The following is a 13,896-nucleotide window of genomic DNA, read 5'->3' as shown; positions in this document are numbered from 1 at the left end:
CCTCGCAAACTGAACGTTAAAAATTCAATTTTCGAGCGATAATGTAAACACAGAAATCCTAATTTAGATACGGCGGCAAAATAATATAACGTATTTCTTTAACAAAGCCGATAAACTACAATTCCATATTGAATTATTCTCAGGTTTTTTTTTTCGGGACAAAAATAAACTCCTTGCATTTATTTTTATGTCTACAGGATGGTACAAAAATATGTAACAATGAAACTTAATCTACTTGTATCAATTTAGTGCCGAAAACCCACGAAACTCCAGAAGATGACGTGCCTCAGCAGTGACACTGCTCCGGAGATCGGTTCTGATGACGTATTTGTGTTCAGCCATCCCAAAAACCCCCGAGTAACCTGTTTACATCAATTTAGTGCCGAAAACCCTCGAAACTTCAGATGACGTGCCTTAGCAGTAACCCTGGGCACCAGGTGCATCGGGGGGTCGGTTCTGATTGCGTATTTGTATTCATTGATCCCAAAATCTCCCTGAATAACAAAAGCTGTCTCTTAATATACTTATTTTACATGTTTATGCAATTTTGGATGCATTTTATGCACTTTAAAGTGAAATTATGCATCTCCGTCCATTTTTGTATAGTAGACTTTTTTTCTGACGTTATCCTGAATACAATAAAAAAAAAGTCTGTAAAAGTCTCTAGATGCTGTATTTAAAAATCAATTTATTACGGTGTTTTTAGTGCTAAATGCACTGGTAGAGTTGCACAAGTTTGACTTGAATGTTTGAACTTAACTTGAGTTTGACTTAATTCCAAGTCAAACTCAAGTCAATCCTTCTGACAATTAATTCAAGTCAAGTCAAACTGGTCAATGGTTACAGGTTTGAAAATTCAAACTGTTTGTCAAACTAGTTTGAAACAGTTTGAAAATTAATTTATTTAGAGATATACTTTTCTTCGAGATAAAAATGTTTAGTAATTTTTCAGGAACGCAACTCATAAATATTGGCAATATCATTTAAAAGTCTTCTACTTTAAAATGTATAATATATGTCCGAATTGCCGATATAAGCGAGTCAGATTAAATAAATTATTAGAAGAATTTTTTACTAAACAACAACATTTTTGTTTAGTTTAGTAATATTTTATATTTTGACAACAACACCCGATTTGGGCGTCGAAAGTGTTTGAAATGTGGTGCCTACGTCGAATGCATAGAATATCATGGATGGACAGAGTCAGAAATGAGGAAGTACTAAGAAGAGCTGGTTTACAGGATAGGGAACTTTTTAATTATGTTAAAAATAAGAAGACTACATACTTGGGGAACATGTTACGAGGAGAACGATACATTTTTCAGTAACTGATACTCGACGGAAAGATAGAGAGTAAGAGAGAACTGGGAGGTAAAAAGATGTCGTGGCTGCGTAATCGCCAATGGACAGGAACCAACAGCTATGAAATGCTTCGCAATGCTGCTAAAAACAGAATTATATTATAATCCTGACTATCTAACGTTTCACCTGACAAGACAATGTACGGTGGACGCCTATGCAGAAATGCACAGCATCTTAAGAAAAAGAAGAAATATGAATTTATAATTACCAGACATTTTTGCACGTTTTATTTATTACAAACTATTAGTTGATAATGGCAGATATAAATTAAATATTAATAAATAAAACTTATCGTTAAAATTTTCAACAAAATAAAAAATACCTGGATAAATTATTTTTGTTTTAAATTAAATAATTATAGAATAGAGACAGGACAAAATGAAATTGAAGTCGTATCAAAATTTATACGTAGATTTAAGAAAATGACATATCTTTATTATTTTCTCATTTTTTCCCTTGCAGAACACACATTGCATTTTCTAAGCTATTATTGTATTAAAATTTAACAAGAAACTTAAACCAGAAACACAATGTGTGACTGGCCCATCTTAAATACATCTGCTGGCAATATGCATTCCCACATTTGTCGAAACTTGGGTAAAAAAGGATACCTGCCAGTACTAAAAAAGGTTCTTTGATATTTTACATTATTTGTTGCTTTATTGTTGTGACTCTAATAAAAAAAATCCTAATATTCTTTAATCTATTATGAAAACGAATTGGCAGAACGATGGTCCTACACTTTGGTAGTTTTATATTTGTTAGATGACTAATAAAACTATTACCATTAAGAGTATAAAGTACCTGGTATTGATAGTTATAGGAATCGTTACAAATAGTCAAAAATAGCGAAAATTTACGTCACTGCTAAATACCTACATATTATTTTTACGCTTTTAAATCCATCTGGCTGGTGACTAAAACCGAATTAATGTCTGGTAGTGCACTTATTTTTGTACATATACAAATAATATAATATTAAAATTACAGACCTACTAAAATAATTAATTGTTTAATTAAATTTTACCATTATATATTTTTCATAATTCATTTGTTACCTTCTTAAGTTGAAATTTTGAACAAGTACTTAAGAGGAAACAGTAGCGATCAACAGGTAGCGAAGACGCGTTCCAAGATTGCGGCTGTAATTTTGAATATTTTTTCGAGATATTTGGCACACTTATTCGTAATATAATAAAGAATGGCGCTACAGAGCCCAATTTGAAAAATATATTAATATGTGGAAATTACTCTGTAATTAAATACAATATTAAAAAAACGAGCCTGTACCGCCATTAAGAAGAACAAAAAAATACACTTTCTTCAAGTAAACTTTTTTATCCGATGCCTAGATTTTGTGTCATTTTGGAACTACTAAAATTTTTTATTTCATTAGTACTTTTATATTAATTAGTATTTATTTAATTAATTATTCAATTGTCGCAATAAAAAAATTAAGAAAAATCTCAGGGTGCCTTTTTGTCACAAAAAAAATTAACTAAATTATCTTAGGTTATACTTATCCTTTCTCGTGGCTTCAGTATCTCTTAGTTGATCCTTATCGGGATACCATTAATAAAACAAGCTAAACAAACCAATTTAGGTATTCGCAAAACTACTTATACTTCCTATTTAAATTTTTGAAATGTTGGAATCTTAATTCATATGCTTTTACGCAAAAAAAATTAACTTCTGATTATAAAGAAAATCTATCACATAAGTTATTGACTGACCTTTTTGATTCACACACAATGATGTCTCCTCTTGACCCAAACAGCTCTTCCTTGTTGATTATGTTAGGCTACCAATCAAAGCCCTCTCCGTTCTCAGCATCAATCCAGCAGCATACCAGCAACTATTTCTCCAAAACACGAGCCAGGCCTTTTTTGACCAGTACTCGTTCAATAAACTCCAAAACTCTCTCCTCTCTTTCTCACAATGATAATCTCCTGAGACCCAAGTACCTTTTTTTCTTGGTGTCCCAAATAATTTTAATAACTAATTCTTGTAACTTACTCTCTTGGACTTTACAAAATCAAAGAGGTATTTCTTCTCAATTTGATTTGTCTCTCGTTCCACTTTTCATCTACCCTTCACTATCAAACAACCACTAGTACTTGCTTCTGAACTACTCACGAAAACTTTTGACTGCTCTTCTCGGATGCCGGTCACATAATAATCTCCTTTTCCAAACTGTCCGAACATTCAAACTTCTCTCTCCCCATTCCAAATTGCCAAGCCAATCAGAAACATTTCTCTCTCCACATTGCCCTTTTTTCATTCGAAAAAACCCATGCATTCTTTCAACAAATACTTCTACTCATCATAATTACTTTTCGGGAATTCTACAAAGGACTTAAACTAACTTCTAATAAATAGTTACAAATCAATATAGAGGGTGTATCAAATTTATGTGCCCGCGTTATAGTAAAAAAATAAAGTTTTTATTCTATCTTTGATTGGTAAAATGATACACAATAGTACATATATTTAGAGTTAGAAATACAGAAAAAATTCCTCTGATTGAAAAAAAATTGTTTGTTTTTAAAATAAATTGTCTCGCTAATTGGCTCAGCTAAGGCCATCAAATTCACACAAAAATAAATCACACAAGTCCAATTTCACATTTCTTTCTTATTACAAGTACTGTTATTCTTTGGTTGGTGTAGCGTTGCTACCACGCAGCTAAGACACCACCGTCTTCTCAGGAGGTCAAGAATAAAAGTGAGTTTGAATTGTGGCATCGGCGGTTGGTTAAAAGAATTGTTTTTCTATTATGACTCGATGCCTAAATAATAGGCATCGAGTCATAAGTATGACACCTAAATAATAAACACAAAGTCAAGTTCTATATATTTCAACAATTAGTGGCATAATTTTGTTATTTGCATACACTGACGTTTTTAACATAGAAAACTCTTATGTTACAGAAAGCCTTTCGTCAATACGAAACAGCAATGGGCTCTGCAGCTGCAATGGGAGATCGAGTGATACAGATGGAATCAATGGATGGCGCAGCGAGGTGTTTAGAAGCATTAAGGCTTCAGCACAAGATATGCAACTGTAGACCCTTAGAATTTAATACTAGGTTACTTGAAGTAGCTAGTTCAGTTGGTGCTAAGGTAAGCTAAGTAAGATATAATAAAAAGATGAGTAAGTTGCTTTGAAGACGTGAGATATTTTTTTGTATAACCATCTACTGAACTAGACTGGACTTTTATTATCTCATTTGCTGAGAGGACTCTATCTTTTCTTTTACTGTTCTCTACTACTATAGCCATTGTCCAACATCATCATCATTAATGGTGCTACAGCCCTATAAAAGAGCCTCGACCTTCCCAAGTCTATTACGCCAGTCAGTTATTTCCATTGCCAACTGTTGCCAGTTTGCTGCGCCTATTTTTCTACCATCCTCATCTACACCATCCTTCCATCTGAGTTTTGGCCTACTCCTATTTCTACTTCCCACAGGTTGTGACATAAGGATTCTTCTATTAGAGTTGTTCTGTTGTGATCTTGTTAGATGTCCTGCCCATCTCAGTCCTCCTATTTTTGTAAGAGATACTACGTCTTTACCACCAAATATATATTTATATCTGTGGTATATCGCGTAGTTGTACCTCCTCCTCCAAATAGCATTTTCACAGATGCCACCGAATATTCCTCTCAGGATCCTTCGTTCAAATATAAGCAGAAGATTTTCATCTGCCTTGGAGATGATCCATGTCTCCGATCCATATGTCAACACTGGTTGTATATGGGTTTTGTATATGGTTATTTTTGTTTTTTGGCTAAGTTTCTGCTTCTTATATGTCTACTCAGTCCAAAATAGCATTTGTTTGCTAGGATTATCCTTCGCTTGATTTCTTCCGTCATGACGTTCTCCTTGGTAATCAGGGAGCCTAAGTATCCCACCACTTCAAAGGTAAAGTTATCAACCGTAAATTGGTGACCGATGTTTCTGGCTCTGTTGTTGAGTGTTGATGCCATCATCTTAGTTTTCTCCTTATTTACTTGCAGGCCCATATTTTTAGAGGCATTTGAGAAGGTGGTATTTATTTCTTCTAGCTTGTGTGTTGTGCAGGCAACTAGCTACACATCATCTGCATATGCCAAAATTTGGGATGATTTATTAAAAATATTTCCTCTGTTGCCTATTCGGGCATCTCTGACCGCCTTTTCCAGAGCTATATTGAAAAGGAAACACGCCAGCGCATCTCCCTTTCGCTGCCCAACATAATATGTTTCAAACGTCTGTGATTGTTCGTACTGTATTTCGATTTTGCGAATCCTTCAACATTCCATTTTTTAATTCGACTATTTGTTCCTGTATATGTATATAGGTTTTTCAGCATGACGATGATGTATTTGTTTTTTATATATTTTTATATTTACAGCTTCTAGTGAGAAAAGTGCGGATTCGATTGTCTCGGATCTACCACGCTTTAGGAGATGAAGACCAAAAGCTACACCACGAAAGACTTGCTCTCCGAATTCAAGAGGATTTAGACTTGCAATGTGGTGGATGTGGATCACCTTATGGCCTTGAAAGTGACTCTCTCGAAGCCCTGCCTTGTGCTCATATCCTTCACGCAAGGTAAAATCATTAAGTACAAGTCGACAGAACTATCTGAAATCGCCAAGGTCAGACCGATCGAAAACGCGACGTTGTCAGATCTATCGGTTTTCAAATGTTTTTCGGTTTTTTTTTATTTTTAGCTGTTTCATAGTAAAATTTTCGTCTGTTTCTTCCTGTGTAAATTTTAAAACATTGTATAATTTCACGGAATTGTGCACTATTTTTCACTGCACTTGTGATATTCATGTTTATTAAAAGTATATTAAACGTATTCTAAATAACCAACTATTCGACGATTTTATCTGGCAGTATCGCAAACTGATTTACCGAACCACCAGCTTGATGAGTTTTAAAGATATTTCTGTTTTAATTAAATTAAATGTTTTAAAGATATTTCTACGAATTTTGCACTCTATGATGTACCAAAAAGTAGAAGAATGATTTGGTGACCTATAGTTTGGGTTCCGAAATAAACTTGGAACTAGAGAAGCAATATTTAGCATTCAGGTTGTGGTACAGAGATGCAGAGATGTTGGGCATCCGGTTTATACCTATGTGTTTTATTGACTTTGAGAAGGCCTTTAATCGAGTAAAACATACTGAAATGATTGCCTTATTCCTTCTTCAGCAGGTCGGTATTACCTAGGCATTATTAAAGATATTTAATGTGCAAACAACAGGATTGGCCGGGACACTTCTGAAGAGCTTCAAATACAAAGAGGAGTAAGGCCGAGCTGCATTTTGTTCCTACTAATATTTAATATCTATTCTAGGTTCGTTTTCAACAAAGCATTCGATAGTACCTATTGAATGTGGTATCAAAATTAATGGCGTCAATATTATTAATTTGAGATACGCGGATGACACGGTGTTAATTGCAAGCAATTACGAACAACATCTGATTAATAGGATTACCACAACGTGTGAACAATATGGACTTAAGCTGAACACCGCAATGATAAAGGTGATGGTTTTCAGTAAAACGACAATACAACCGGAAGTGATAACAGCTTATGGTGAACAACTGAAGAGAACTAACAGTATCGCCTACCTAACTGGGGCATAAGCAAAGAAATTAGAAGACGTGTAGGTAAGACCAGAGCTGCATTTTTTTAGACGCAGAAACTGTTATGTGCAAACAATATTACTTTAAGTCAGAAAATTAGATTAGTGAGATGTATTCTCTATTCTTCTGTTTGGTGTCGAGGGTTGGACTTAAATGGATACACTTCTCAAGAATCTGGAAACCTTTGAAATCTGGGTGTATCGGAGAATCCTACGAATAAGTTGGGTGGATGTAGTTCGTTACGAAGTTGTTTTGCATTGGATGGGAAAAATTACGGAAGTCGTCAGAGACGTTAAAAAGCACAAACTTGAATATTTTGGAAATGTTATGCGCCACCCAGAGAGATATAATTTACTCAATTTAATAATTCAAGGCAAGATACACGGAAGAAGAGAACCAGGTCGAAGAAGAATATCATGGCTTAGAAACCTGAGAGAATGGTTTAACCGATCCTCCGCATCCCTTTTCCGAGCTACCGTCAACAAAATTACTACAGCCAATTTGATAGCCAACGTTCGATAATCGTTGGCTATACTGCAGAAATCAAAGTCAGAATCGAAAAAGCACGTTCTAATTTTATGAAAATGAAAAAGGTCCTATGTAGCAAAGATTTAACATTAGCCCTTAAAGTACGCCTAACAAAATGTTACGTATACAGTGTACTATACTATGAAGTGGAATCATGGGCGTTAAATGTAGAGACAATGAGACGTCTTAACGCTTTTGAAATGTGGACCTATAGAAGAATTATGAGGATTTCCTGGGTAGATAGAGTTACGAACAATGAAGTACTGAGAAGATTAGGTAAAGAGAAGGAAGTTGAACTTACAATTAAAGAAAGAAAGCTACAGTATCTCGGACAAGTGATGCAAGGCGAGAAGTATGGCATCCTGCAACTCATAATGCATAGTTGACAGAAGAAGCATCGGAATAAGACGAATTTCATGGCTGAAGAACCTGAGAGAATGGTTTGGATGCAGCTCAAAACAACTATTTAGAGCTACTGTAGCGGAGATGGCACCTGAAGTTCGATAATCGAGCACGGCACATGAAGAAGTAGAAGTATCGCAAAACCACTGATTTCGTGCACTATGCATTTTAAATGTATGTTTACTCTTTCCATCAACGCGTTTAACTGAAGTCCCCTCTCCTTGATTTGCTACCTGAGTGCCCTTCGCGATTTCAGATATTTCTGTACAACTGTAACGAGATTTTTCATCAGAAAGAGATTGGTTATCGATTTTTGTGATTTAAGTAGAAATTTAAGGCCATTTAAGAAAAAATACACACACCAAAACTTATATGGAATCACCATGTATTTCTAAGTAATATTTATTTCTTTTGAAAAAACTTGTTATTGTTGCGAAGAATAAAGATTTTTATTGAAAATAAACAAATCGATAAGACAATCAGATAGTACAGCTCGGTACGGTATAGGTTATTTGCTTGAGTTGCAAATTGAACGAAAATAAATAATCTAACTTTTGCGTCCAAAAACGAAAATATGCGTCATGTGGGGTTGTAGAACTTACAACGGGGAAAGATTATTGGTCTTGTGGACCAAGTAATGTTCTCAGAGGGACATAGCTGTAGAGCTAGGCGTAACATAGGGCGTTCTGTCAAAAACCTATGCTAGGTAACAGGACTAAAAAAGCTCAAAAATAAATCAAGGGAAAGTCACCAAAAAGTAATAACGGCTCGCCACGATCGTTTAATTGTCCAATCAGCTGGAAGACACTCAACCATTTCTCACCTGTAGCTCCAAAGGCAGCTTTTGGAAGCTACAGGTGTAACTCTTTCAGTTGAAACGATAAGAAAAGGAGTTCGTGGCAAGCAGGGACGCGCCGCGCCGTCCATATGGGCAAGGTCGTGCGGCGCACGACGGCGCCAAGACGTTAAAGGCGCCCTTTGAGTCGGCAAAGTTAAATAAATATCCAATTCAAAACTAAATATTTTTTAAGCTTAAAAAACAAAAAATAAACATAAAAAAACAAAAATTGTTCTACTAATACCAATGGTTAAATTCTATTACCCACCAATACTGACCGGCACCGGTGGTGAAATAATGCTGTTTTAACTACCTATTACTTACTTGTCTTCTCTATTGGTTACTATATTCTATTGAGAAAAACTGCTTTGGACGTATATGCGAAATTCAAAAATGCAGAAACCTTACGCCCACGAAGAATAAAAAACAATTTTCCTATTTAAGTGAAGATCAGCCAATTGAAAACCAATAATTAAAATTCAAAGTCAACTGTTTTTTTTTGGAATGCTAGATATTACTCTTTTATCTGTAAATGAGAGGTTTGAGCTGTTATCCTCCCATGCCAATGTTTTCAAATTTTTGTGGAATACTGAGGATTTCGGCAAGTATTCTGATCAATTTAATTTTTGTAAAAAACTTGAAGAAGTGTTAACTGACAAAAATCGAAACGAGAGAGACTTAGACGGAACGGAACTTTTAACCGAACTCAGGGCCCCCGTAAGAACTACTGGCGCCTGTGTGCAAAAAAGGATTTTGGCGTCCCTTAAGGCTTAAGATAATGTTTTTTATTTATTTTTTTGAAGGTAGGTAGGTAGGTGCTTCAAATAAAGCAAAATAGGAACAAATAACACCATTGCAACACCATAGCAAATCTTAATTGAATACCGTTTAAGGGGTTTATTGAATCAATTCTGCTATAGTTAGGAGTTGGGTATTTCTTATCTACATTTTTGTCTACGGAATGTGTGTTTGTTATTTTTATAGCGTGATTTTTGAAGTTATACTTTTTTAGGAGCGATTGAGATTGAGGGTGAATTTATATTGATCTGCGCGCATGCCCACACCGACAGTTTGGTATTAATCTTTATACAGGCTCTGATTGGGTGTTGAAATGATCTGTCAATAATTGTTCAATATGGAGGTTATCGGTAAACAAAAATGTTGTATAATATATTAGTTTTTATTGTTGTGAGCACACAAATAAAATCAAATTTATAATTATAGTGACTTTTTAAATAGTTTTGAAATGCCACAGGTACGTAATTCTAAATGTTTCAGTTGTATTCCAATAAAAAATTATCTTCATACCTATTTGGAAAATGTAAAAAAATAATGTACTTACCTAGTACTTGCTATGCTATACCCCTAGTAGGCAATGCTTTAATTTATATAATCTGATTACGAACAAACTTTCTACAAATTTTCATCTAATGTATCGTTTTCTTAATTAGGTCTGGATCCCGCGTATGAAAAAAAAGTTGATTAATAGCAAGCTGAAAATTTGTTAATAGCTTAAGGGTGTCTAGTCGGATAAACTTTGATATATGGGAACACTGGAACAGGGGCAGTTTTAATTGTGGAACAGGTTAAAAATTTGGAACGGTTACACCACGAAAACGGCACATTTATTTTGTCCGACAGAACAGACTTAACTCTTCGAACAGAGATTAAATTCTCATGCAAAAATCAGACTGCTATTTATCACCAAATGGGCGTTTTAATGAGTGGAACATGTAGAATGTAGAATATGTCAAATGACAGGAATTATGACAGGTGATAAATAGCAGTCTGATTTTTGCATGAGAGTTTAATCTCTGTTCGGAGAGTTTAAGTCTTTTCTGTCGGACAAAATAAATGTGCCGTTTTCGTGCTGTGGCCGTTCCAAATTTTTAACCTGTTCCACAATTAAAACTGTCCCTGTTCCAGTGTTCCCATATATCAAAGTTTATCCGACTAGACACCCTGAAGCTATTAACAAATTTGCAGCTTGCTATTAATCAACTTTTTTTTCATACGCGGGATCCAGACCTATATTGTTGTATTTTAATTCGACAAAAATCAAACTAATAAAAATTCATATAAACAAAATGTCAAAATGTTGTTCAGTTTGTGTATATTCCCACATGACGTATACGCGAAGGTGGTGCAGTTTGAAAGCGCTTCGACTCTCGTACGGCGGGATACACGGGAAGTAGGTTCAAGCCCAATGCAAGTTATATCATTTTTTTTATTTTTTTTTATAGATTTTATGATTGTAAGTATATTATTATATAATTTTTTTCAGAAAATACGTATTTAATTAAAATTTTTGGCAACAATTATTGTTCAGAAATCATTTGTGGCATTTTTCAATGTGTTTGTGTGTTTTATTATTTTATTTTTTTAATTTTTGGTATTGTTTTAATAAAAATTTTTGGAAAGTAGTAGAGAAACTGTTTAAAGTATATTGATTTCGTTGAAATCATATAATAGAAGTATAACTTCTTACGTGCGTACAAAGTACACACATTCTTTTTTTATTTTATATCTATAGAAAGACTAATAATGTCATCCAAACAAAGTAAAACTGAACTATTTAATTTCTCAACTTTTATTTTAAAATTAATTTTTTCTTTTTGATTTTTTTTGTAAATATTTTTGCAATTTTTGACCCTTGGTTTTGGCGCCCCTAAAGGATGGATGCATTGCACACTTTGCACATATGGTAGCGGGGGCCCTGACCGAACTACAATTTCTACAAATTTGCAACGGAAAGGTAACATCTGTAGTAAAAACACTTAATTACGTTACAAAAAATAACTTAGCCCACTCATTCTCACTATTGCGTTACGTATATTATTAACTACAGTAGAACCCCACAAATCCAAGCCAAAGGAAGGTGAAAAAAAATTTAAAAAATCAAGACAAAACTTAAAAACGTGTTTATTATACAGAGTATAACCAGAAAATTGAACAATGTAGGAGCAGTAGGACTTCGACATTTAAAATTTCTTAGAAACTTTATACGTAGTGCTTATAAAGATTAAACATAATCTTACCTCGGTTTTCTCGTAGTCAACTTGAGTCCAAAAATATTGTCCAAACTCTTGCGAGAACGTTTTGCGACTTAAAATCAACGAAAATGAAAGCTTTGAATTACTAGTTAGGCTAACTTTCGGATAATCCGAACTTTTCGGATTCCGAACAGGCCCCCAATTAGTTCGGATTTTCGAGGTTCTACTGTATACCGATTTCTGTAGCTTCAGCAGGGAGATCATTTTCTAAACTAAAACTGATTAAGAATTACTTAAGGGCATAGGCGCAAAATCTCGCCTGTCAAAATGTTCAATGTGTTTTAAATGTATTTAGACAAGGCGGAAACGGCGGGTTCGTTGGGAAAAATATTCCCATGAGATATTTTTGCATAATCACATTCGTGAGACATCCTAGAATAAGGTTCAAGAAGTCGCCCACGAGAAAAGTGGGCCAATTTTTTTTAACAATTTTTTTTTAAATCAAATTGCAAAAATCTATATTTTTGGCCTGGACTAATTTTTTTTAGGTTTTTTGGACCATTCTGGACAAAAAAGGTATCTTATAATTTTTCTCTAAAGTGGATCTTTTTCGAGTTATAAGCTAGTTAAAATTTGAAAAACGCAAAAATGGCTATTTTTAAGACTTAATAACTCGGTCAAAAATTATTATTTGAAAGTCAGAAAGTGACTAAATCAAAGTTTAAAGTCGCCGTTACATGATCCTGAAGAAATCTGTGTCATTAATTTACTACTAAGCTGTTATTTTTAATTAATAACAATTAGTGGTTAGATCGTATTGACGCTGCTGTAAATGTGAGTGCGAGTAAGATGCACAATTGGATTGCTGGAATGGCTTCTCTCTCGCACTCAGCATTTACAGCCCCGCACACGTGCATGGCGCTTATTATTGTTACTTAAAAATTACAGCTTAGTAATAAAATAATGACAAAAATTTCTTCAGGATCTTGTAGGGGAGGCTTTAAACTTTGATTTGGTCATATATTGACTTTCATAATAATAAATTTAACCGAGTTATTAAGCCTTGAAAATCGCCATTTTTCGTTTTTTTTTCAATTTTAAAGTGCTTATAAGTAAAAAACGATCAACTTTAGAGAAAAATTATAAGAGACCTTTTTTGTCCAGAATAGTGCAAAAAATTAAAGAAAAAATTGTTCGGGCCAAAAATATTGATTCTTGCAATTTGATTAAAAAAAAATTGTTAAAAAAAAATTAGCCCACTTTTCACGTGGGCGACTTCTTGAATCTTTTTCTGGGATGTCTCACGAATGTGATTATGCAAAAAAATCTCATGGGAATATTTTTACCTTCGAACCCGCCGTTTTCGCCTTGTCTAATTAATTTTTTTCGAATCCTGAGAAAGCTAATAAATATTTTTGAAAAATTTAAACGCAGAATGAAAGATTACAATATTACTGAGGGCTGAAAGTCCCTGAAAATTTCTGTAATGTTTATTTTAATAAGTTACAGGGGTGAAAACCTAAGAGAAAATTTAGTGTAATTTTTAATTGCAAATATTTTATTCAAAAGAAACTTTTTTTTATTCTAAGGGACTTTCGGCCCTCACAATACTTATTATTTTTCTCAGGATTCGAAAAACATAAATACATTTAAAACCCATTGAAAATTTTGACAGGCGACATTTTGCACCTTTCCCCTTTAAGATCTAGAATGGGTCAGGAGCGGATAGAAAATCTTGCTATTATTTCTATAGAATCGAAGTTTTTAAAGGACCCGTTGGTTTTCATCATAATAAGTGTATTTGTTTAAAAAAAATCGCAATCTAAATGTTTTATATGATCTTCAGTTTTTTAATAATTTTAAGTAATGTTTAATAATTTTAACATATTTTTTATTCTGTTCTGTTTTATTGTGCAATATAGTGTTTACTATATTATCTTTTATAAGTGTACTGTGTACTTATTGTTTCCTTAAAAAAATCTAGGTAGATGTAGAAGAAATTTCATAGTTTTCCACGTTGAAATGTGAAGGAGTGATTGATTATAGTATTTCGACCCTGATAATTTTGGTAAAGGCGCTTATCAATATTTCGCACGACGGCGCCGAAGTTACTTGGCGCGTCCCTGGT

The 13,896-nt window shown here is 33.9% G+C and overlaps 1 protein-coding gene across 1 annotated transcript in view; it reads left to right on the top strand.

Moving 5' to 3' along the window:
- LOC114338317 (43 kDa receptor-associated protein of the synapse homolog) overlaps positions 1-13,896 on the top strand; it is a 186,854-nt gene that overhangs the window by 160,335 nt on the left and 12,623 nt on the right. Inside the window, exons 9-10 of the mRNA XM_028288932.2 lie at positions 4,293-4,484; positions 5,760-5,959. Of these exons, the coding sequence (XP_028144733.1) occupies positions 4,293-4,484; positions 5,760-5,959 (392 nt within the window). The remainder of the gene's footprint in view (positions 1-4,292; positions 4,485-5,759; positions 5,960-13,896) is intronic.

The sequence above is a fragment of the Diabrotica virgifera genome, chromosome 5 (genome assembly GCF_917563875.1).
Source record: "Diabrotica virgifera virgifera chromosome 5, PGI_DIABVI_V3a".
NCBI lineage: Eukaryota > Metazoa > Arthropoda > Insecta > Coleoptera > Chrysomelidae > Diabrotica > Diabrotica virgifera.
The sequence above is the reverse complement of the archived record's forward strand: the minus strand, read 5'-3'. Positions and strand labels throughout refer to the sequence as shown.